The following is a 26,500-nucleotide window of genomic DNA, read 5'->3' as shown; positions in this document are numbered from 1 at the left end:
AAACCATGTATTCAGAATTGCATAAGGTACATCCAGCATGTTTCAGTAGCACAGACAAAAGAAAAAAAAAATATATATATATATATATGGTAATACCGTAAACACCGTGAACAGAAATAGTGCGCCAAAAAATACGGATGCCGGAATCCACGGCAGGTCAATATAAAGGGCGGACACAGGTAGACTCTATGTGCAGAACACTGATAACACTGATCAATGCTATTTGAAGCATTAACCCTTTAAGGACATGGCCCATTTTCGTTTTTACGTTTTCGGTTTTTCCTCCTTGTGTTTAAAAGGTCATAGCACTTGCATTTTTCCACCTAGAAACCCACATGACCCCTTATTTTTTGCGTCACTAATTGTACTTTGCAATTACAGGCTGAATTTTTGCATAAAGTACACTGCGAAACCAGAAAAAAATTCGAAGTGTGGTGAAATTGAAAAAAAAAACGCATTTCTTTTATTTGGGGGAAATGTGTTTTTACGCCATTCACCCTGGGGTAAAACTGACTTGTTATGCATGTTCCTCAAGTCGTTACGATTAAAACGATATATAACATGTATAACTTATATTGTATCTGATGGCCTGTAAAAAATTCAAACCGTTGTTAACCAATATACGTTCCTTAAAATCGCTCCATTCCCAGGCTTATAGCGCTTTTATCCTTTGGTCTATGGGGCTGTGCGAGGTGTCATTTTTTGCGCCATGATTTGATCTTTCTATCGGTACCTTGATTGCCCATATACGTCTTTTTGATCGCTTTTTATTACATTTTTTCTGGATTTGATGCGACCAAAAATGCGCAATTTTGCACTTTGGGATTTTTTTGCGCTGACGCCGTTTACCGTATGAGATCAGGAATGTGATTAATTAATAGTTCGGGCGATTACGCACGCGGCGATAGCAAACATGTTTATTTATTTATTTATTTGTTTACTTTTATTTAAAACCTGGGAAAAGGGGGGTGATTCAGACTTTTATTAGGGGAGGGGGCTTTTTACTATTAACAACACTTTTTTTTTTTTTTTTTTACACATATACTAGAAGCCCCCCTGGGGGACTTCTAGTATATACACTTGGATCTCTCATTGAGATCTCTGCAGCATAGATATGCTGCAGAGATCCATGAGATCGGCACTCGTTTACTTTCGGCTGCTGCAGCCGGAAGTAAACGAGTGCCGAGCCGAGGACGGCGCCATCTTGGACGCGTCCCCGGCCGGCATCAGTAACGGAGATCGCTCCTCCGGGACAAGGTCCCGGAGGAGCGATCTCCCCCACTAGACACCAGGGAAACGTTGCCTCCGGTAATCGGAGGCAGCTGTCAACTTTGACAGCTGCCTCCGATTAGCTAATTAGCGGGCACGGCGATCAGACCGTGCCCGCTAATAGCGGCGGTCCCGGGCTACACGCGGCACCCGGGATCGCGGCACTTCAAAGCGGGGCCGCCGCGCGGCCCCGCTTTAAAGTGCAAGTGAGGACATAGGACGTACCGGTACGTCCTATGTCCTTAAGAGGTTAAAGAGTTAGGGCCCTTTTACACAGAAAGATTATCTGACAGATTATCTGCCAAAGATTTGAAGCCAAAATCAGGAACAGACTATAAACAGAGATCAGGTCATAAAGGAAAGCCTGAGATTTCTCCTCTTTTTAAATCCAGTCCTGGCTTTGGCTTTAAATCTTTGGCAGATAATCTGTCAGATAATCTTTCTGTGTAAAAGGGCCCTTAATGAAATCTATTGATTGCACGTAAGAGGCCTCCAGTGGGACTTAAAAAGTGTTTTAAAAAAAAGTTGTTTTTTTTAAATAGCCCAAAGCCCCTCCCCCAATTAAATTTAAAATAATCACCCTATCCCATTATACAAATAAAACATGTAAAAAAAAAAAAAACATTTTATACGCTGCGTGGCTGCGTAACTGTCCGCTCAATCAAAATATAACAATAGCAATCCTGCACGGCGAATAGCGTAAGAAAATATGATGGGAAAAAAGCACCAGAATTGCTGACTTTTTTGTTACATTATATATATATATATATATATATAGTGATCAAAATGTCCGATCTACATAAATATGGTATTTATAAAAACTAGAGATCATGGCGCAAAAAAATGACGCCCCATACAACAACACTGGTGAAAAACACGATGTGGTAGAATGAAAGGCACCGTTAGGCTATGTTCACACTACGGATGAGACTGTGTGAACTGCCAGGTCCTTCTGCGGACAGAATTCATTGAATTCCGTCTGCAAATAATGGACCTGTCAGTTGTTTGCGGCGCCGCATGGGAACCGTCCGGAGCGTATACGATGTGTGTATGCTCCGGCCGGGATCCCATAGCAAACAATGCTATGTTCCACCCCGCAAATCTACGGCTGTAGTTCTGTGACGAGAACTACGGCCATAGATTTACGTAGTGTGAACATAGCCTTAGAAGGTACACTTGCTCCTGAAAAAAACCCTTACATGGCCCTGTAGATAGAAAAAATAAAGTGCCAGAGCTCTTAGAAGGGAGAAGGAGAAAACGAAAATGAAAAAATGAAAATTGGCATGGTCATATGGGTCATTTTGGGCCGGGTCATGAAAGGGTTCATTTTAATCACAATAACAATACATTTTTATTATTATTATTATTATTATTATTATTATTATTATTATTATTATTAATATATGTAACATTTTGACTTAGCGTTGACCTATCATCTCCTAACCAACCAGTGACTGCTGGGGATTTGTAAGTGAGCTGCCCCAGCACCTATGAAGCATTATAGAGACTGTCCAGTTAGTCACTTTGAATATTATGTCAGATGTGATGTTAGATCTCCAAGAACCATGCTTGAGGCAAAAGGAAGTAAGCATGATCATGTTGGTAGTCATGGTGACAGATGATACCATTTCAGTATACCGCTCCCCTCCAGCGGCAATAAGAAAGAAGTGGTAGTGTGAGACTCGGCTGACACCTATAATTAAATGTCAGCATAGTCTGAGGTAATGGAGCAGACAGGCACAGCTGGTGACATCACTCTTCAATGTCTGCACGCCTACTCCATTCATGCGGAGCTGAAAAATGGTCCATTTCCTAACATGTTACTTTATTTAAAGGGATACACAGATCTTTGTCTCTTTAGTTTTTAGGAAAATAAATGTTTGCGTTGATTTTGAAACAGATTTTTATGCTTGGAATACTGAAGCAAAAATAGTCATATATCCTGGGACTATAGAAATTCTGAGGCCAGTGTGAACTTATCTTATTGTAAGTGTAATAAACACTTAAAGGGGTATTCCAGCTTATACTTTTTTTTTTTTTTTTTTACACACACACACATATATATATATTTTATTTATTTTTTTTATCATTGAGTGGCATCAGTAACATGAAACATCAGCCCCTTTGCACCCACCAATACCTGTTCTAAGCAACAGCCAGGTTGCTCAGACCCTGGTCCCAGCAATGCACTTCCCTGCAGGAAGTGGTGTATTTTCTCCAGTCTGGAGTTCCTGACATGGACAGAGGAGGCAGCAGAGAGAACTGTGTCAGACTAGAAAGAATACACAACTCCCTGCAGGACATACAGCAGCTGATAAGCTTGTTGGAATTTACAATAATGTCAACGTTAAAGGGGTATTCCAGGAAAAATTAACATTTTCTCTTATCCACAGGATGAGGGAAAAGTAGGAGATTGTGGGGGGTCCAACCTCTGTACCCCTGAAAGCTCTTTATTAGGCCCTGCTGGCTTTTTTTTATAAATAGAGCCTGGGATCGGCACATGATCCATGGCTTTATTAATTCCTATGGAGTGATGGAAAGAGCTGAGAATGCCGGAAGAGCACTGTACTCTTTTTGTTGACTTCATAGGAATGAATAGAGTTGTGGGTCACATGCCGTACCAGAAGCCAGGGCCCAGTATGTGGATAGGGGAAAAGTTAATTTTTTCTTGAAAACCCCTTTAAAGGAGAAATCCGGCGAAAATGATTAAAGTATTGTATTGCCCCCAAATGTTATAGAAATCGCTAATATACAATTATTACAGGAAATGCATAAAAAGTGCTTTTTTCCTGCCCTTACTACTGCTTCACTTCCTGGATAACATGGTGATGTCACTTCCAGGATAACATGGTGATGTCACTTCCTGAATAACATGGTGATGTCACTTCCTGGATAAAATGTCGATGTCACGACCCGACTCCCAGAGCTGTGCGAGCTGTGGCTGCTGGAGAGGATGATGGCAGGGGGACACTGAGGGACACAGGGCACTGGAGGGACACTGAGAATCCCTCTGCCATCATCCTCTCCAGCAGCCACAGCTCGCACAGCTCTGGGAGTCGGGTCGTGACATCGACATTTTGTCCAGGAAGTGACATCACCAGGAAGTGACATCACCAGGTTATCCAGGAGGTGACATCACCAGGTTATCCAGGAAGTGACATCACCAGGTTATCCAGGAAGTGACATCACCATGTTATCCAGGAAGGGACATCACCATGTTATCCAGGAAGTGACATCACCATGTTATCCAGGAAGTGACATCACCATGTTATCCAGGAAGTGAAGCCTTGATGCAGTAGTAAGTGCAGGGAAAAAAAGCACTTTATAAGCATTTCCCATAATAAGTGTATATTGGTGATTTGTATAACTTTTTTTGGGGGGGGGCAATACAATACTTTAATAAAAAATTTACACCGGACTTCTCCTTTAAGCAGAAAGAGAAAGTGCTGAATGCCTCTCAGCCTATTTGTATCCCGTATAAACCTCTCCATCAAAACGGGCAGCATTTCTTTCCCATACTCCTATATCTATTGCATAGATTTCTGAATTCTGTTCAAGCAGCAGGTCTACTCGATTAAATTAACTCAATCCAGCCCTCCTCTGTGCGCGTTAACTTAATTGTCCTAAGGCAGCGCACTAATGCCAAGTAAATCTGCAATGAAAAAAAAAAGAAAAAGGGGGGAAAGACAAAATAGCTTTTAACTGAGAAGACATAAAATCTTAAAACAAGCAGTAAAACAAATGTTCCCGTTAAGGATTTTAAATGTAATGAAAGCCGAGCGCCCCGGATTTAGGTCACATAACAATTAATGTGTTTGCATGCATCTCATTGTGGCGGCATGCTATATTTCATTGTGATATTGCATCCAGAATAATAGAGCAGTTGCCAGGGTAATTACTTATTTTGTTTGGCGAATACAGCAAAGTCAAAATGCCAGATAAACATCACTCCATTCTAATTTAAAACCCATCAGTACATTTAATTAATAGCTGAACTTCCTCCATGTTCAGTACTAAACTGCTTTAATGTCCCCGTCCTTCCTCCCACATCTGTCCCCTCCATATAATAATAACAGGCTCTTATATATAGCTCGGCTGTGCCGCCATAAAGCATTCTGCCGACATTCTACTTGGAGGATTTTGTTCCAGCTACTTATTACTGTAAAGTTCTTTGCTTTTATTCCTTTTAAAGCTTGTTGCTTTCATGCGGGGTTGTGTTATTATTTGTTATGTCCCCTGTAGAGGATATAGAAATCAAATATGAACCAATAAATAATAATAATAATAATTTTAAAAAATCATTAAGGCTATGTTCACACAGCGTTTTTTCCGTTTAAAAGGCCGTCCGTCATTTTGAGTCTAAAATAACGGACGTTATTTAGCTGTCTGGCCTCCCCTGGTTTTGGTACATTACTCTAGTCTTTGGATGCGGCTTAATTGAAAAGTCCATTGAATTTAATAGTAAAAATGGAAAAAAAAACTGCGTGTGAGCAACTAATAAAAAACATCCGCTGTTTGCAAAAGACGTCCGAAAATAATGATCATGTTATTCAATACACTGTGCGCATTGGACGTCCATCTTCCCATTGACTTCAATGCATTGCTATTGCAGCCAGTTTAACCTCTTAAGGATCGGGACAATTTTGTTTTTAGCGTTTTCGTTTTTCCCTCCTTGTGCTTAAAAGGCCATAGCACTTGCAATTTTTCCACCTAGAGACCCACATGAGGCCTTATTTTTTGCGCCACTAATTGTACTTCGCAATGACAGGCTGAATTTTTTCATAAAGTACACTGCGAAACCAGAAAAAAAAAATGTGTGATGAGATTGAAAAAAAAAAGCATTTAGTTTATTTGGGGGATATTTGTTTTTATGCCGTTCGCCCTGAGGTAAAACTGACTTGTTATATTTGTCCGTCAAGTATCTGATTATTGTATCTGATGGCCTGTAAAAAATTCAAACCATTGTTAACAAAAATATGTTCCTTAAAACCGCTCCATTCCCAGGCTTATAGCGCTTTTATCCTTTGGTCTATGGGGCTGTGTGAGTTGTCATTTTTTGTGCAATTATATGTTCTTTCTATCGGTACCTTGATTGCGCATATGTGACTTTGCTTTTTATTACAATTTTTCTGCATTTGATGCGACCAAAAATGCGCAATTTTGCACTTTGGGATTTTTTTGGCGCTTATGCTGTTTACCGTCCGAAATCAGGAATGTGATAAATTAATAGTTCTGGCGATTACGCATGCGGTGACACCAAACATGTTTAATTATTTATTTTTAATTATAACATGGGAAAAGGGGGGTGATTCACACTTTTATTAGGGGAGGGGGCTTTTTATTATTAATGACACTTTTTTTTTCTTTTACACTTATACTAGTAGCCCCCCTGGGGTTAGGGTTATTCCCCCTGACGTTAGGGTTATTCCCCCTGGATTAGGGTCATTCCCCCTGGGGTTAGGGTTATTAACCCTGGGGTTAGGGTTATTCCCCCTGGGGTTAGGGTAATTCCCCCTGGGGTTAGGGTTATTAACCCTGGGGTTAGGGTTATTAACCCTGGGGTTAGGGTTATTCCCTCCTGGGGTTAGGGTTATTCCCCCTGGGGTAAGGGTTATTCCCCCTGGGGTTAGGGTTTTTTCCCCTGGGGAACTTCTAGTGTAAGCACACTGATCTCTCATTGAGATCTATGCTGTAAAGTTTTACAGCATAGATCAATGAGAAAGGCACTAGATTGCTTACGGCTGCTGCAGCCGGAAGCAATTGAGTGCTGATCCGGGATCAGCGCCATTACGGCGCAGACACCCGGCCGGTAAAGACGTGTGGATCGCTCATCCGGGACAACGTCCACTAGACACCAGTGATCGGCTGCAACTAGTAATCAGATGCAGCTGTCAACTTTGACAGCTGCATCTGATTACCTGATTAGCGGGCACGGCGATCAAACCGTGCCTGCTAATAGCCGCGGTCCCGGGCTACATGTGTCACCCTTTACCGCAGGGCGTAAATATACGGCCGCAGTCCTTAAGGGGTTAATTGCGGCAAAAACAGATGTTTAAAAAAAAAAAAAAAAACTAATCGGTTGCCTTTTCTCTATTTTTGATGTTGTGTGAGCATAGCCTAACAGATACCAAACCATCATTCCTATATAAAAATAAAAAATATCCGCTGTTTGCAAAAGACGTCCGAAAATAATGATCATGTTTATTATTTTGACGTCCGCTGTAAACGTCCGCTGTGTGCATTGGACGTCCATCTTTCCGTTGACTTCAATGCATTGCCATTGCAATCAGTTAAATTGCGGCAATAACGGACGTTTTTTTTTAAATATCCAAATTGGTCACCTTTTCTCTGTTTTTGATGTTGTGTGAACATAGCCAAACAAGAAATAATCTTCATCAAGTTTCAAAAACAACGTTTAACCCCCAAATGACTAGGACAATTTTTGTTTTTCTTCCTCCCCTTCTAAGAACTGTAGCGCCTTTATTTTTTCTATCTGCAGGGCTTGTTTATTACAGGAACAAGTGTACTTTGTAAAGGTGTCTTTCGATCTACCTGAAAGCTGAGCTGTGATTGGTTGCTATGGACTGGTTGCTATGGACATTTCACACCATTTGATAAATCTTGGCCTAACTTTATATACAGGCGTTAAATCGCCCTTAAATCATTCTCCATTTAACTTTTAATTTCTTACTGTGTTTCTACATAATGGCAAACCCTATGCTCATAGACACTGGCATTAGGCTACAGTATCCAATACATAAGAAATAAAGACAAGGGCCCAGATTAAAAATAGAAACTGGTGTAACCATTTTACCATAGATATATGCTGAGCTGTGATTGGTCACTATGGGCATTTTTTATTTTACCCATATTAGTAGCTCTGAGCCAAGAAATTCTCACCTCCTAAGGACGAGAAAATACATGAATGTTGCGTCAACGGTATCGCAAGACCACCTTCATGTTCACTTATGACTATAGGAAACACCCCCATACCTCCCCTTTACACATTTTTCTAAGTGGTTTTACTCTGCGAGGAACAATATATATCAATATATACAATTAGTGATGAGCGAATACTGTTCGATCGAATAGATATTCGATCGAATAGTGAGATATTCGAATATTCGACATTCGATATTCGATAAATATTCGATAAGCGTTCAAATCACCCAGCTTCCGGTTTTACCCTCTAAATGGTCAAATAGATGTTTTTCACTAATCGAAAACTTGTTCCTATAGACTTTAATGGGATCGAATATTCAAATATTCGCGGGATATTCGTACGAATATCGAATATCTGAATATCTCACTATTCGCTCATCACTATATACAATATGTCGTGTAGCAACAGATACATGGGTCAAATTTCAGTATACACATTAGAGGGAACCTTCTTTCTAACAGCAAAAATGCATACCTATTACTGTGATCTATACAGATCTGACTAAAGGTTGGATTATTTATTCGGCTCATTACAACATTCCCCTAATAGCTACAAAGTGGACAGCTAGCTGGGTCTGACCATGTACCTGTAATATGAAAACTAATATGTCATTTCTCCCATGAAAAATTCATATACGGAGCTACAATGAGGCCATCCTGAATAATGCAGGCAATGTATACAGACACTCTTACCACTTCCTATAGATACAGGGTCCTCTCCATGTGATAGCCTATGTGATTTTTAACAAATTTGTAAACCAATTCATTCAACAAAAATGATTCTTTACCCCAGGAAAAAAGACCTACCATCTTGGCCACTAGGTGTCCAACCTCCCGGCAAACCTCTATCTACTGCCTATTGTAGGGGAATTCTGTCTTTAGCACCATATAGACCAGGAACTCAGGAGGTCGAGGTGGCACTTAGCTAGTGCTGTACCTAAATTGTACTACAAGCTAAGCCTCACCTGTCTGAAATGATAAATCAAGGCTTTCCCTCTAAGGGCCGTGTTACAAAGGAAGATTATCAGTCGAAAAATCGTTAGATTGTTTGAATTTAAAGGATAATTGTTTCGTGCAATAGCAGGCAACGAGTAAACGACCAACGAAAAATCATTGATTGTTTGATAGAATCTGGACCCATTTTCATCCTTGATCGTTCACAAATCGTTTGAATACCGTTCAATATAATAACACGTCGTTCGGTCATTCCCTGATCTATCAACAAGGAAAGGATGAGCGCAAGAAAGACCATAACTAACGATCATCGTCCTGTGTAATAAAGTGAACTATTTAAGATCGTTTGTGATAGCAGTCGTTTGAAATCGTTTATCGTTAATCGCCGAAAAATCGTATCATGTACTACCACCCTTATCTTACTACCCAGTGTTGCCTGCTGAATGTAGTTCCCTTGCTTCCCTTTCTTAAGTATTACAATCAGTAGTTTACTGCTTACACCAGGGCTGCTTTTATGATTTCCTTTGTGCTCACATAGCAACATGCCATTTATAGTAGTGTACTGTAAATGAGTTCAGTCCATTGCACTTTCTCCGCTACTGTGTCATGGCATAGCAGAGACGGGTAAGTGCTCTCCTGTGATTGACCAGACAGGTAAGGGAATGGAAGTCCAGGTGCGAGTACTGCTGGCAAACAGCCCAGCTCTGGTCTCACCCTCTGGAATTAAGAAAATAACTGGACACACACAAACATCTCTAAATATCTCATCCAATTTTTTTTTTAATTTTAAATTTTTTATGTTAAAAAAAGAAAAAAGAAAAATAAGGAAATTGATGATACCTCATTTAGCAGCACAACAATGCTCTGCCACAAAAAAACTGAAATTATTTAGCATAACGGCCACCAAATCCTACTTTTACAACCATTGAGACATTGCAGAGCAGTTTAGATCTTGTTAAAGCTCCTTGTACAATGAATTAACCAATAGTCCGGAAAGCACACTATAAATGATGGAAACATATTCAAGAATTTCTGTAAAATTTAGACCTGCTGATTATTTCCACAATCCAAGAGACCATTCTCTTTAAAGTGAATTTACTGACAGGTAAATCTTTTTTTATATTAGCAGACTGGTGCCAGCATGGAAATGCCGTTGGCACGCTTCTTTTTTTAAAAAAAAATTCCAGTCTTTAGCCATGCACCAGCCCGATTCTATGCACTTGGGACTGGCTTGCCGCCCCCCCCCCCCCCCCCCCGGCCCCCCAATGTGACCATTCCCCTCCGCACTGTGATAAGGCTCCACTGATTCTAATGAAGCTGCGGTCACAGAGGGATATAGTCACATGGGGGGGGGGTAGCATGGCAAAAGAATGGCACAAGGCATGTTTAAAAAAGAAAAAAAAACTCTCCACGCCAGCGCTGATCTGCTACTGTAACCATGGAATTAACGGTTGTATGCACTGGCCCATAGACTGTTATGTGTCCTAAACAGTTCGTACTCTTACAGTTTCACAATTGTGAACTGCAAAGTACAGTTGTTACTGATTTACCTTATCATCTGCAGCAGCATATGACGGCTTGTTTTTTGTTGGACCAATTGTACCCTGTAATGACACTAAATGCTATTTGCAAAATTTAAGGGGTTAATTTTACACAGCACACTTTTATGTAATATTTACTCTGTAGGTTAGTCCGATTTTCATAGCTTTCATAGCATAATATTTATTTGCATTGGTACAAAATAATACTGCTTTAAAGGGGTTGTCCAGCATAAAGTACTAATTTACACTGCTGGTGGGTTTGCGGGGGACACAACAGAGCAGTATACCTGTCCTGCTTCACTGCTGCTAGTGGTTCCTGGGCCGTACGCTGTCATTATTTTGACCACTTCCACTGATGTGCTGTTCTTACAGGAAGTGGACGGTCAGCATAGACAGCTCTATACAGTGCTATACACTATACTGTTCTTTGTTGAGCGGCCAACAAAAACCTTGCTACAGCTTGCTGTCCTTACAGCAGCTTCAGGGGGCCCCCTTGGAGATGGGACCCTGGGCAGTTGTCCTGTTTGTGCCACCCACCCATAACTTTTTTTTTTTTGCATCTACAAGGCTGTTCTCATTGGTGCTATTTAGGTAAAAGTAGGATTATTTTTTTTTATAGCTCTTTATTATTTTTTTCTAATAAATGTCACAACAAATGTGCATTTTATTCTTATACCAACTTTTTATCTTTACAACATTTACTATACAGGATCAGTAATGTTATAGTTTAGTAGTTTGGAGAGTTGCTACATGCTACAATATCAAATATAGTTATTTTTATTTTTTATTTTTTCCTAAATTTTTTATTAAAAAAAAAATAGAAAGGGGGTTTATTTGTTTTTTTAGACTGCTAAATTTTAATTAATGTACATAATTAATAACAAAATGACCTCTGAAAATGAAGGTACCGTCATTCTCAACATCCCCCACCATTGTAGATCTGCTGTTATTTTCCCTTTTGCTATTTTCCCTTATTTTGCTATTTTTATATAATGCTAAAAAGCTCATCCTTATACATCTGATTGACCTGAAGAGTGCTGACACCTCACTGTCCCTGTTTGGATTTTTTCATGTTACATACGCATAAAGATGATTTTTATTACCTCTCCGACCCCCATGGGAACCGACAACCTAGTTTATATAGTACAGATGTGAATAAGTGACTTTCCGACAGGAAATGACATATTTCTATGAACTTGTACCATTTGCCTCAGTTCTAGTGACACTGCCTGTAGATCACAATGAGTGCCTTCCATAACCTTGATATGCCCTTGGGATTTACGTTCATATATTTTTTATTCTTCTTTTTGTGACATATGGTAATATGAGTATTGGATTATTATTAAAAAAGCTAAAAAAAAGTAAAACATTTGTGCAGGTGTTTTTTTTTCTCCCTTTTTTTTTTTACTAAGGCTATGTTCACACATTGTATTTTTTTGAATTAATCACGGTAGTTGTTGCACTTTGAAAATAAATGGAATCCCGGCCAGAGTTTATACACATATGGGGGGATTTACGAAGAGTACACCAGATTCGCCCCTTCTCCCTGGAGTATGCCTTCCCTAGGCCCGGCTCGCCCGATGGGTGGGCTGGCGGAACTTGGGGGGGGGGAAAGGCGGGAAGGAGGCGTGGCCTCCTCTCGCGCCTCATTTATCAGGATTTATGCCTGCTCGCGTATCATGACGCAAATTTGGTACGCCGGGCGCAGATACGTACGCCTCTTAGTGAATCCTGCCAGAGAAAAGGCGTTGGGGCCTAATTTAAGACCAGCGTACTTGTACGCTGGTCTTCGTGAATCCCCCCCCCCCCCCAAAGTATATGCTCCGGCGAAAATTGCAAGTGGCCACATGGAAAACTGAAATGTCATTTTTGTGTGCTGCACAGAGCTCTGGCCGCACTTTCCATTGTGTGCTATTGTAAATCCCAATTCAACGTAAATGATGTTGATCCGGCCAGTACATGGAATGGCCGGTGTTATACAGCAAGTGAACCCGGCCTAAGGCATCGTGGATGATATGCTGGTTTAGGATCCATAGTTAGTAGCTGGCCACAAAGGCACAAAAAAGCTTTTTCACATTTCCGTTAACTATCTTAAAATAAGGATAAAAGTATAAAAGTGATGAAAGTCTTCACTTTATTCTACATTGTGTGATTATAGGGGCCTATGGGAGCTAAAATCAATCGTATCAATATCTCGACTTGATAAAGGCCACAGAGTTGTCTGCATGTTCAAATAAATTGACATTATACTTCAATACTAAAACGCAATGCTTCAGTATATATGTGGACGGCTACTTGATGTTCTCGTTCTCATTGAAGTCAGTCATAGGTCTACAATCATAACTGTTTTACTCTTAAAGCAAAGGAATCAATACTGATTACAGTGTTCTTAATGGGATGTAACTCTTTAATTCTAGTCAGCATGAACCCATGGTTTAGGTCACTACTAGAGATGAGCGAACCTTGAGCATGCTCGAGTCCATCCGAACCCGAACTTTCGGCATTTGATTAGCGGTGGCTGCTGAACTTGGATAAAGCCCTAAGGCTATGTGGAAATCATGGATAAAGTTATTGGTTGTATCCATGTTTTCCAGACAACCTTAGAGCTTTATCCAAGTTCAGCAGCCACCTCTAATCAAATGCCGATCGTTTGGGTTCGGATGGACTCGAACCCGAACCCGGTTCGCTCATCTCTAGTCACTAGGAATTACCTTTTTTCTAGGACCTTCATATGTTGTGGTAGTAATAGATTCATATGTGTATTCTTATGCATATACTTAAAGGGTTTCCCAAGATTAAACAATGGTATCAGCAAATGTAATCAAATATAAAGTACTCACTCCTTACTTCCCCTCCTGCACCAATGCCTCAGTGGTCCTGGGATTGATGCTATGTTGTACTATGTACTCCACTGAAATAAATCATAAGACCTAAAAATTATGCTATAAGGAGTAGAGATAATGGAACAGCGCTGATGTTCAGGTTCGTACAAACTCGAACCATTGGTATTTGACTCCCGCAGTCTTGCCGTTCCATGGGGAAGGTGGGGACAGCCCAAATCCAGCCTGGAAAACAGGAATACAGCCTGGGTCATAGACTGCGGGAGTTAAATACAGATGGTTCGAGTTCGTACGAACCTAAACATCAGTGCTGTTCGATCATCTCTGTTAAGCAGCATGTGACAAGTAAGACTAGTGGTATTGTAACCGTGTGGCAGAACATCAGCTCAGTACAATAGGGGATAGGCGGCACTGGAACAGGAAGAAATTTAATAGGTGAGTACTGTGTTTTTTTTTTTTTTTTTTTTTTTAATTACATTTCCTACAACTACATAGTTTTTTGTTTTACTCATAAGCAACCACTTTAAAATAGTGCACAGGTAAATACAAACTTGCCAGTACTCAGTACGTGATTTGTATGTATAAAATTAAAGATCAGAGGTAATAATCTCAAAATGACTTTTTGTTTTTTTCTCTTTATTGATTAACCGAATGATTCCCAATTGTAAAGTGATCATTTTTTTTAACAGCATTTTTTTTAATTAGGAAATTCAATGTAACTATATAAGAAAGAAGATTAATCAAAAGCAAATCTAGGCTTTAATCTAAAGATTCATGTTTTTAAGTCATGTCATGTGTATGTTTATGGTCGTTTTAATATTTTTGCATTTATATATTTGACTTCTCTGTCATAATAATAAAAAAAAACTATTGACCTGTCAGAAAGATGTCAAAATTTTTGATCGGCCTGAGTTTTCAGACCCGTATCGTGAGAATAAGCGGGGAGAGGACGTGTTGCAACACGGTCTGTGTCAGGAAAATCCGTCGGGCTCCATAGACTCACATCAGTCAGAGTTCAGAATTGGTCTTCTCCCAGCTCATTCTCCTGATGTTTTTTTTTTAGAATGACAGTGCCACTTTAAATGAATTTTTTGAATTATCGTATTTGTAGTAATATAACGTCATAAAAAACTCAAGGAGATTGGTAAATTGCCATTTGCAAGCAGCTACCCACTCAGATGTTATTATGTTGCAGGAAATTGTAGAGTCCATTGGCAGTGAAGTGTGTACATTACATGTCCTGTCTGATTGCTACTTATTAAAAATTATAAATTCTACAGTCGCTCCATTTCATAACCTTTAGTTTGTTTATGCTCTTTCAGAAAGCTGACCTGGCGGTGGCTCCACTTACCATCACCCACATCCGAGAGAAAGTAATAGATTTTTCCAAACCATTTATGACTCTGGGGATCAGCATACTGTACCGGAAAGCCAATGGGACCAGTCCGAGTGTTTTCTCTTTTTTGAATCCTCTATCTCCTGACATCTGGATGTATATCCTTCTTGCTTACCTTGGTGTGAGCTGTGTCCTGTTTGTCATAGCAAGGTAAGTGTCAGTAAGACATTGATACAGACAGTAATGCAATTAAGGTTAAGAGAGTATAAGCCTATGTTCACACAACCTCAAAAAAAGAGAAAAGGCGGTAGCTTTTTCTGTTTAAAAAACGTTCGTTATTGCTACGATATAATTGACTTCGATGCAATGCATTGAAGTCAATGGAATGACAGACGTCTAGTGCACACAATGTATACAATGATGGACGCCTGCACGGACGTCAGAATAATGATCATAACAATTATTTTCAGACGTCTTTTGCAAACAGCAGACATTATTTTTTAGTTTAAAAAAATCCAAAAAGACATACCTTCTCACCTGCCTGGAATCAGCTCAGTCTCCACTGGGGGTCACTGGTCTAGCCACTTCACAGAGGAAGTATATCCTTCCACTAGATGGTGCTCAGCAAAATGAACAGTCTCAAGATATCAACACAGTGAGTGTAAAGATGATGCGACACTCATCCAGTACTGCAAATAGGTGTTTATTCTCACATGCTCGTGGATACAAACAAGTCACAGTAGGCTACGATGGTTTTGCGCTCTCACCGTGCTCCCTCTTGGCCCATACCGAGGTATGGGCCCAAGAGGAAGCGCGCTGAGAGTGGTAAACCAGCGGTAAACACACCGTTTTTACTATTAAATTCAATAGACTTTTCCATTAAAGACACAACCAGAAGGGCGATCAGTGCACCTGAACTAGAATAAGGACCAACAGCCGTCATTGCACTGATGGGCGGCCACACAACAAAAGGACGGACGTCCTTTTTCCTTTTCAAAAACAGAGAGGAAAAAACATTGTGTGAACATAGCCTATTACTTATATCTACAGTGCAAACTGTATTTCAGACTCTCCATAGATTTGGGCTAAAGTAAATGATCCGTGATAATTCAGTGCTTATGAACTTCTGTACACGTTATTCCCTGATGGTGGTATAAATCTAACCATACATGATGACTATTCAATGTGTATAAAACAAAATGCAAGTATAAAAAACATGTACAGACATGACCGGCACAGTGACTTGGTATGGTATTGGATAGCATTATTGCCTTTGGTTAGGGTTAACGTCCCCTAAAAGTTTATACATTTTATCTTCCTTGTGTTTGTGTGGTTTTCTTCTATGCTCCAAACACATTTTGAAAGTGATCCAAATATACTTGGAATAGTAAAAGTCTATTGCAGTCCGCCCTGTAGGACATTGGCTGATGTGAGTGATTACAGCCCTCATAGAGCATTGTGAATCAAACAGAAACAGGCACTGCATGAGATTAGATAGCAGTGCTTCCTTCTTTTAATGATGCATGGTGGTCCTTGTGTGGTATGGTGGCTCTGCTCTTGGATGAGACTAAGCTTAAAGGGGTTGTTGGGCAGTCGGAGTGTTTTTTTTTTTACATATTGCTGCTGTTGCATAAAAATCAATAAACTTCTTATATTTATCTGTACGTGCTCTATCGTTGTCCTCCTCTGGTGTCCCTTGTGTTCCTCCCTTACTGGGGCAGCATGGTGGCTCAGTGGTTAGCTCTGTAGCCTTGCAGCGCTGGGGTCAAATCCCACCAAGGGCAACATCTGCAAAGAGTTTGTATGTTCTCTCCGTGGTTTCCTCGGGGTACTCCAGTTTCCTCCCACACCCAAAAAACATACAGTAGGTGGATTTAGATTGTGAGCCCTATTGGGGACAGGGAGCAATAATTGGCGAAACTATGTAAAGTGCTGCGGAATCTGTGTGCGCTATACAAATAATTAAAAGCATTATTATTATTACTGCAACCTCCACTTGTAAGACAAATTTGTCTCAGCTATATATTCTTCAGGAAGTGGTGTATTCTTCCCAGTGTGACACAGCGCTCTCAGCTGCCACTTCTGTCCACGTCAGGAACTGCCCAGAGCAGGAGAGGTTTTCTATGGGGTTTTGTTCCTGCCATGGACAGAGGTGGCAGCAGAAAGCACTGTGTCAGACTGGAAAGAATATACCACTTCCTGCATAATATAAAGCAAATGACAAGTACTGGAAGACTCCATTTTTTTTTTATTTTATCAGTTTTTTAACAAAAGTGGGGTGGGTCCAAACACAAAAAGATGCTGCTTTTGTCCTTTATATTTTCCTCTGTGCCAGTCTGACTCCTGGTTTTGGCCAAAAATACTTTCTATACCACTTATATCCAGCCCTAAGATCTTATTGAGCAAAAATTCATAAATAGCAAGTTATACTGAGGCTACTTCTCTCGATAACATCGTGCTATAGAGTGTTCCTTAAATTGTTATCCGAAAGCTAATGCTCCCGGTGCTCTGAGGTCGAGCAAATAATAGAGATGTATCTGAGTAGCTGGACTACTACGGGTACCTTCAAAATAAAGAAAGATAGGAAACTTTTTATACTGGAAGGCTAATTTTCTTTTTTAAACAATAAAGGTATCTGAAGTGCTACTTAGACTGTGGCATAAGCCAGACTTTGGTTGTCTTTGTCACGCAGGCATTGCTAGCATTGGGAACACATATGGGAATTCACTTAAAAAGCAAACCACTCATCCCGGTTATCCTTAATAGAAAAGATGTTTTCTGAAGCAAAAACATCATTTTCTTTCAGACCAAGTTAAATGTACCAGCAATGTACTTGTAAGCCCTCTAGTAAATAATAGAATCCTTCACTTTAAGAGCAGGTGCTCAACGTTAAGTCATAGCGCCCTGCATTAATTTATTACTGTGCATCTCGTACTTGAATATTATGAACAAGACGACGTCCCCTACATTCGAGCCAAACCTCTCTAAACCCTAATCTCCATTTTTCACAATGGCCGCACAGTCCTGCTCATTCTGATCTTGTCTATAATGGATTTGTAGGTAGCCTGATCTCTAATCCTTATTTATGAAATAAGCATAAATCTCGGATATGCGGCACACCGGATGGCCGCGGGGCAATACTGGTGTTTTAGAATGGATAGCACTGTGTTATTAAGGGATGGAGAATGGCCTTTTCAATCACCGCCTTTCCACTCTCAGAGCCGCCTTTTTAAAAAGTGGAATGTTTGGCCTGATTTATTAACAATACCAGGCACTTCCATTGGCATGTGTTGCATTCATAACTACATTGTGGTCAATATGAATGGAGATGCATTAGTCCGGATACTTTCACATCAAATCATTTTTATTGAAATGTAATTTTTGAAATGCAAAATATTACTGGTCTTTACAGAGGATTTAGATATTCTATGCCGTGTTGTAAAAGATTATGGGTAGAACAATATATCCCCATTTTTTTGTGTTGCTCTCCCCATTTGTAAAAAAATAAAAAAAGGTGTTTATTTTCCCACTCTGTAGAATGCTGTAGCATGTGTCATAGATTCCTTTATGATCGGTTTGGGAAACAAATGTGATTCTAAGTATGAAGAAAAACTGGATGTATTTTACTCACAAAGCATTTATTGGTAGATGAGCGAACCTCGAGCATGCTCGAGTTCATCCGAACCCGAGCGTTCGGCTTTTGATTAGCGGTGGCTGCTGAAGTTGGATAAAGCTAAGGTTGTCTGGAAAACATGGATACAGCCAATGACTACAGTATATCCATGTTTTCCACATAGCCACTTAGGGCTTTATCCAACTTTAGCAGCCCCTGCTAATCAAATGCCGGAAGAATGTTCGGGTTCGGATGATCTTGAGCATGCTTGAGGTTCGCTCATCTCTAGTACTTTTTCATGTATTAGCGGCATTTAGACTTTTGGAAATCATACAAAAGTGGTTGTTTTATTTTCAGGGAATTATTTGTATTTATTTTTTTTCTTCATTTCATTTCTTCATTAGATCATATAAAATAACACATGACAATAATATGGAAACAATATTTAGAATATTTAATAGAATAAAAGAAATAACAAAGTAAAACATAATAGCCATGGTGCAACATATTCAATTGATCCTGAATCATGGCTTCTCAAACTTCTGATGTTCCCAGGTTTAAACGGGTACTCGCCGGCCATCGTGTATGGCCAGGGAGGGGGTGGAAATAGATGCCGCCGATCACTTACATCCCTGGTTCTAGCGTCGGGTCACAGATCGTGCTGCCACTTCCTGGTCTGAGTTGCAGCTTGAGATGTGACATCTTAAGGCAGCTCAGCCATTCAGTGTTCGTAGCGGGGTCCCGCCCTGGCCGCTGAATAGCTAAACTACCTTGAGACGTCACGTCTGAAGCCACAGCTCAGACCAGGAAGTGGCAGCGGGACGAGAGAACGGGGCGGCGCGATCCGGCGCTGGAACAGGGGAGGTAAGTGGACGGCATCTTCTATATCCACACCCTCCCCGCCCATACAAGAAAAATACCCCCAGCCCGGAGTACCCCTTTAAATCTCTCTCTCTATATTTTTTAATAGATGTGGATATGCCATTATATGATTAAAAGGGTTAATCAGGATTAGAAAAAACATGGCTGCTTTCTTTCAGAGACAGTAAAACTCTCCAGTTTGGATCGAGTTTTAAAATTAAGCTCCATTCACTTCAATGGCTTTATTTTTCTAAGGCTGCATAACCCCACCCACTAAAGGATCATAGCAGGGATAGGCATCCATCTCATAACACTGAAAGCCGGAAATAATTATAATCATTCAATCTTACAAAACTGCTGCCTTTCCCTGATATGATCCCATAGTGGGGACAAAGTGAGCCCGGGGCGGCCTCATCTGGAGTCGCTATTCAGTTTTGGAAGTCGATTCATAGAAAGGACGTCCTAGACCTGGAAAAGGTACAAAGACGGCAACTAAACTAATAAGGGGAATGGAGCATCATATTAAGGAAGAAAGATTAATAGAATTACATCTTTTTAGTCTGGAGAAGAGACGTTTAGGGGGAGATATAATGAATTAATTTATTTAAATATATAAATGGCCCCTACAAGAAATATGGGGAAAAGATGTTCCAGATAAAACCCCCTCAAAGGACAAGGGGGCACTGCCTCCGCCTGAAGAGACAAGGGGCACTGCTTCCGCCTGGAGAGACAATGGGGCCCTGCCTCCCCCTGGAGAGACAAGGGGGCACTGCCTCCGCCTGGAGAGACAAGGGGGCACTGCCTCCAACTGGAGAGACAAGGTTCAATCTGCAGAGCTGACAAGCCTTCTATACCATGAGAACTGTGAATCTATGGAACAGTCACCCCAGGATCTGGTCACAGCAATAACACTGGAGGCTTCACTACAGGAGAGACAAGAGCTTAGACCAAAATAACATAAATGCATATGTATCCAACCTACTCCCTCTTCCCTCCATCCATCACCTCCTTGTATATGTATAGAATCCATCATCATCCATCCCCTCCTTTGTTGAACTTGATGGACATGTCTTTTTTTCAACCATATTTAGGCTATGTTCACACAAAGTTTTTTCTGATTGGTTTAAAATGTCATTCTGCATTTCAAGTCTAAAATAACGGACGCCATTTAGCTGTCTGGCCTCCCCTTATTGCAATGACGGCTGTTGGTACACTTATTCTAGTTTGGTTACTAATTGGCCTTTGGGTGCAGTGAAAACGCAAAAACTGAAATTGGCCCGGTCCTCTAAGGGTTGATTCTTTTACTAATAGTACGTAACAGGTTTTGGCAATTTTAACACTTTAATTAGAGGAATGTTTCTACTGTCTAGTAACTATATTTCCAGATATGACAGGTTATACAGTAGTGACAAAATCCCGTAAAGCATTGGCAAATTATGGGATTTAGGAAAGGCTAAGCAATTAAAGGTGTTATTCAGAATGATACTTCTTTGCTAAATCAGCACCACACCTGTTCTCAGGCTCTGTATGGTATTACAATTCTGCTCCATTCACTTCAATGAACCAGAGGAGACAGATTCGACAGCATTTCTTACAGCTGCATTTATTTTAGCCTGATTAAAAAGCTATGGGACAAGTTAAAACAGGGCAGATACTTGTGAGAAGAGTCACATTTGTGCTAAGAAGTCCCAAAGCTGTGTTTTTGTAAACGGTCTATGGCAGATTAGGCTATTGTCATCCAGAAACACCGGTCTGAAGTATGCACCAGGGGTGCAGTAGTTGTTATTATTGTAGGTCATTGCCACTTGAAGACAACTCAGGGGCTATTAAATTGCTTGCAAGAGGATAGATTTCATACTTGCTTATAAATGAGACTCTCAGGCTCATGGCTGTGCCGCTGTATCGAAGCCATTTAATCCCTTAAGAGCACAACACATTAGACCCAAATGACTGCTCGCTATTTGCATTCACAGCTTGTAGGACACAGTCCCTGAAGGAATAACTCCTTATTTCAACTTGTTAGCAACTGAACATTTAGTGGTCTTTCCACGGAGGATTCGGTCCCAAATGACAGCTCTAAATGCACAATTTTCATTCTAAAAGTGGCAGATATGCAGAGTATTTTCACAGCAAAGAAAACTACAAATTAATATGTCAACATTTACACGGAGTATTTCTCAGTCGGTTTGAACAGAAAAAAAAAATGTGAGTCTGAATAAAAGTGATGCATACTGTATCCTTTAGCCTTTTTTACCTTTGTTAGGAAGTAAAATATTTGAAAGCCTGCAATGTAACCACACATATATTAAAGAGTATATTTCTTATTTACCCCCCTTCCCGAATGCAGGCTGGCCCACATACTACCATTGATGATTGGTGTTCCATGACAAGGCCTCATTCCGGTCCTACGGTGCTTTTCGGATCCCACTGGACGTGACGTCACAATTTTGCTGACCCCTTTCTTTCTCCAGGGCTTTTGAAGGCCAGAAGTCAGGGTCTTGTATGCATCTCTTTGTGAGCACTCTCATAGAGAAGTTTTGGAGATACTGACTTTCAGGCCTCTTTAACTGCGAGCCAGATGGCGAAGAGGTCACGTGGGAGCCAGCGGGATTTAAATGGCGCCAGAGGAACGGAATGAAGCAGAGTCATGGGACACTGATCATCAATGGTAAATATATGTGCCAAGAACGTTAGCCCAAATTCATCCTTACATGGTAGGTCAGACCCTCACATGGTCTTATCCCAGTGGAGGGAGCAAATGGTCGAGGTTATATAAGTTGTCTCAAAAAGCCGCTTACCCAAAAGCCATATTAAATGTAGGTTCAAATACAGCTTTTTGGAACTATATAGAGTACTTCCACCACCTTCTGCAAGAAAAAAGCACCATTGCAGGATATGAATTCAAATTAATGGCTGACTATGTTTAAGACACTGTGTGGCTTGGTATATCAGATGTCTCCAAAGTCTTGTCCACTTGTGCTGAAATTCAACAAAAAGTTTTTTTTTCTGTCAGGAATGTGCAGTAGCCTGGTGTGAACTGAGCCCATTTTTGCTTTTGTGTGACACACCTGCTTGCATCTCAGCATCCGGCAATGCAGGAGTTACTTAGAGCTCTGCTAGACTTGATTGCTGCAGCTAAACAAAGTCCTTTGATTGACTTTTTCCTCTGCCTGTCTGGAACCTGGAGGATCAGAGCACTGGTCCAATGGGGATCCGGACCGGGCTCTTGATCCTCCTAAAAGAAAGCTGAGCCAGTCTCTCAGCGCTGGCTATTAAGGTTCATACCCTGATCCCAGCTCCACCTGTCTATTCCTGCGATCCCCGTACCTAATTCCTCTGCTCAATTTACCTGTTATCTGACCTCTCACCTGACCTTTGACTATCCGATTGTTTACTGATTTTGTTGCCCGTTTGCTTTGAACTTTGGCTTGTCGACTCTCCCTTTGTGTTTGTTTGTCTGTCTCGTTCTGTGTTACACCTATACCAGAGCAGGGACTGCCTGTGTGGTTGAAAGTGGCTGCCTAGGGCCGTTTGAGGTAAGTAGGTAGGGACAGTGGGTGGGCTCAGCTGTAGGGCTCACTGTCGTTTCTTGTCCCTACCTCCCCAGTCCTGACGGTTTCACACTGAATTGGTGCTGTATGAACAGAACTTTATATTATATGACTTTTAAAGGGGTACCTCAGCCATGAAAAACTTTTAATATATTTCTGCAGTTATATAGAAAATAATAAAAAGTCTATTTTTACCTCATTATGCACCCCCATTGCCCTCTTGTGGTGTTTTCGAGTCTCTTTCTGAATCATCCCAATACCACTTCCAAGACCAAGACGAATTTGTCTTAGCAGTGACAGCCAGCTCATTCAATCACTGACCAAGACGGGACAGCGCAGAAGCCAGTGACTCACTGAGTGGGATTAATCTGGCCAGGTCTTGGAAGTGGTGATAGGATTGTTCAGTGGGGGGCCTGAAGGGATATGGTGAAGTAATTTTCTATTAAACTGCAGCAATTAGAAAGAGTTTTCTATAGCCAGAGTACCCCTTTAATACATTCCCTAGACCAGGCCAGACCCTGGAAATCTTTCCTCTACACTAAAGAACTGCCAAATCATTGGAAAGGAGTAATAAATAGGTTTTTGTTTTATTTTTTTGACTTTTTTTTATTTTTATTTATTTATGGCTTAGTAGTGCGATCCATCTCATAAACGGAAGCATAGCATTAGCACATTAAACAGCTAAGGCTAACCTTCCAGATGAGACCATAAAAAATGATGGCCAGTGCCTGAGGTGGTAGCAGGCTGGTATTATTAAGCTCACAACAGCCAAATTAAATGGAGTAATGCCTGGTAATGCCAGGCTGCTACTGCATGGTTTTTATATCTGGTTGTATATGGGAAATCCAAATGTGGAGCAGGTGTAGATTTCTGCCCTACAGATTTCTGTGCTGCCTGCGCATGTCCTGCCAGATTTACTAAGAGGCGCATGTGGGATGAATAGGGGTGGGGCTTGATTTTAGACCAGCGTACAAGTATGCCAGTCTCAAAGTATAGTGTTTTCTGTGCATATCAGTACTGAGCTTGTGCTATAACTTGACTTCATGAATACTTATGATTTAGTACCATAGGATGGAACCCAATTTCGCTGCCAGTCTAATACTCTTCCAAATGAGAACAGGATTTTACTAAATAGAAAAAGGTGTCTGTGTGAGGCTCATTGTATTTGATATACAGTACCAGTTAAATAAGATGTGCTTGGGCTAGCTATAAATATAGTTTCCTGTACTGTTTAAGCAGCTGATTATTTGGTGTTGTCAGACAGTTATTTGCAGATATTGTACAACACTTTTATTATTTCGCCTGTCTAGACATACAGCACATTTAAATGAAAGCAGTTCTCTCAATTAGCGGAGAGATAGATAGTACATCAATTGGATTAATAATTTGCACAATCCAACAAGCAAAAGATTCAGACCTCTCCCCAGAGATGTCATTTGTTCATGAATAACCATTATTCATTCATACTTTCTCATTCCCAGTTCTCTGTACATTATTTCCTGGTGTCAGGGCAAGAAAGACAGAGGGGAAAAAGTAATGTGTTAAATAAGAAATCCTATTTCTACTTAAACCTACCATGAGATGGAAGGAGCCTGAGGGTGATTGTCAAACAGCCATGACTTCTAATATACAACTTGCATGAGTAGATGGATTGAACATGGAGTAAATGTCACTTCATTATGTCTCCAGTCTGGTTTTAATGGGTTTTACAAGCTTTCTTTCACTGTGCTTAAGTTGCCGCATTTCAGCTTTTAGAATATTCTCCTTGATTTGATTTTTGACGGTTGGGGCTCACATTTCTAAGACCAGTTGTATGGATCCTGACTTTCCTTTGATCTATTTGTGCTCAGCCACATTTTGTCTCTTTAGTCGAGGAAAAGCTCGGAAACTGAAATAGCTCTGCAGACTTCTCTGGCTAATTGATTGCAATTTGGACATCAGCAGTTCTTTAAGAATACATTTTGTACTTGACACTAAGGGTAGGTTCACGCACAGTAAAATAAAAGCAAAAAATACAGCTGGCAAATAAGAATTTTTCTTATCCTGTGTTACTTTAAAGCCTATGGAAAAATGTCTGTGCACACATGGTAAAAACAAACTTTTTCTGTTTTTTTTTTTTACAATGTGTGAACAGGTTGCTGTTTTCTCCATAGGTTATGTTCACACACAGTAGAATAAAATCAAAATATGACAGTAACATAGGTATAAAATACTGTAGTAAGGCTAAATTCACACAGCGTTTTTCCTGTCCGTTTAACATATATGTTTTATGGGGGGGGGGGGGGAACAGATTTTAAAAAATGGATGTAATTGTGTGGCATCTGTTTGGATCCCTTTTCCCATTGACTTCCATTATAAAGAGAAAAAAAAAAAAAGACCGAAAGCGATGCTTTTTTTTTTTATACAAACAAAAAAAAAGTGTTGACTACGTTTTTCTGTCCATTAAAAGTAACCAATGGAAAACGGATATGTTGATAGGAAAAACGCAGTGTGAACCAAGCCTAATTTAAAACACGACATGGAGAGAAAGGAACATCCCATCTATGGCTGATACTAATGCCGCTAGGCCTATTTTAAAATTCAACACCAGGGTGTCTGTATATAATTTGATCAAACCATAATAGCCCTGTGTACCACGTGCAGGTCCCCTGGTTTAAATGGGTCCCTACGCTAACTCCACACCGTGTCGGTCAGTGACTACCAACCCCGCAAAGCGTGCACATGCAGGGAAGGGAGGCGATGGAACGATGGAATAAGATGTTGTTTGGTCATGGCCTAAGAGTTTTTAGGTAAACTTGACCAAAGCTTATTAAACTTTTGTACGATATTATTGTGTAATTTTTTTTTACTTAAGTACAAGATAGAGAGGTTACGTAGTGTAATTGTTTAGTTGTAGTTGTTTATAGTAAGTGGTTTAAGTTTTTAGCTATTCTGGGTCTATCCAAAAGTATTGCAGAGTATATCCTCTGATGATTAGCTAGTGAGAAAGGATGTTTCCAAGTACAGTGAGCAGTGAGATACCGGCGAAGAGCTTTTTTTTTTTTTTTTGCAAATCTTTCGCCATAATCTATAGGTTTGAGTCATGTGATTACTCTCTTGACCTTTTTTATTGTTCATTTGCCTTTTATTAACTGAGAGTGTGCGCTCTTGCAAACAGGGTCCTCGCTCTTGTTTAGATAGTCTGTAAGGCTATGTTCAAATAACGTAAAACTACGGCCGCTTTTGCAATCGGCACAAGACACCCTTCATATTCTTCTATGGGATCCCGGCCGGAGCGTATACACATAGCTGACGTCAGTTTTCTCCGCAATTCATTGAATATTGGCCGTCGAAAAGCATGTCAGTGCACACTATGAAACGAGCGGCTCCGGCCGCTTGCTTCATAGTGTGCTATGGGGACTTCTGATGCGGGCGTGTACTGATGCGCCCGCATTAGAACTCTGCGGACAGAGTGATCATCCGGCTGGAACTGTAGTACCTGTCGGGATGATCTTTGCAGAGACCGGCCGTTCTGTGACCCAGACGGGTCACGGGACGGCCGGTCTGTTCCTGCGTGTGAACATGGCCTAATTCTGTATTGTCGGATTTTGGCT

At 40.5% G+C, this 26,500-nt stretch overlaps 1 protein-coding gene across 1 annotated transcript in view; it reads left to right on the top strand.

Moving 5' to 3' along the window:
* GRIK3 (glutamate ionotropic receptor kainate type subunit 3) overlaps nt 1-26,500 on the top strand; it is a 379,534-nt gene that overhangs the window by 317,774 nt on the left and 35,260 nt on the right. The window contains exon 11 of the mRNA XM_069972662.1: nt 14,869-15,092. Within this exon, the coding sequence (XP_069828763.1) occupies nt 14,869-15,092 (224 nt within the window). The remainder of the gene's footprint in view (nt 1-14,868; nt 15,093-26,500) is intronic.

Source organism: Dendropsophus ebraccatus, chromosome 5, assembly GCF_027789765.1.
Source record: "Dendropsophus ebraccatus isolate aDenEbr1 chromosome 5, aDenEbr1.pat, whole genome shotgun sequence".
Lineage (NCBI taxonomy): Eukaryota > Metazoa > Chordata > Amphibia > Anura > Hylidae > Dendropsophus > Dendropsophus ebraccatus.
The sequence above is the reverse complement of the archived record's forward strand: the minus strand, read 5'-3'. Positions and strand labels throughout refer to the sequence as shown.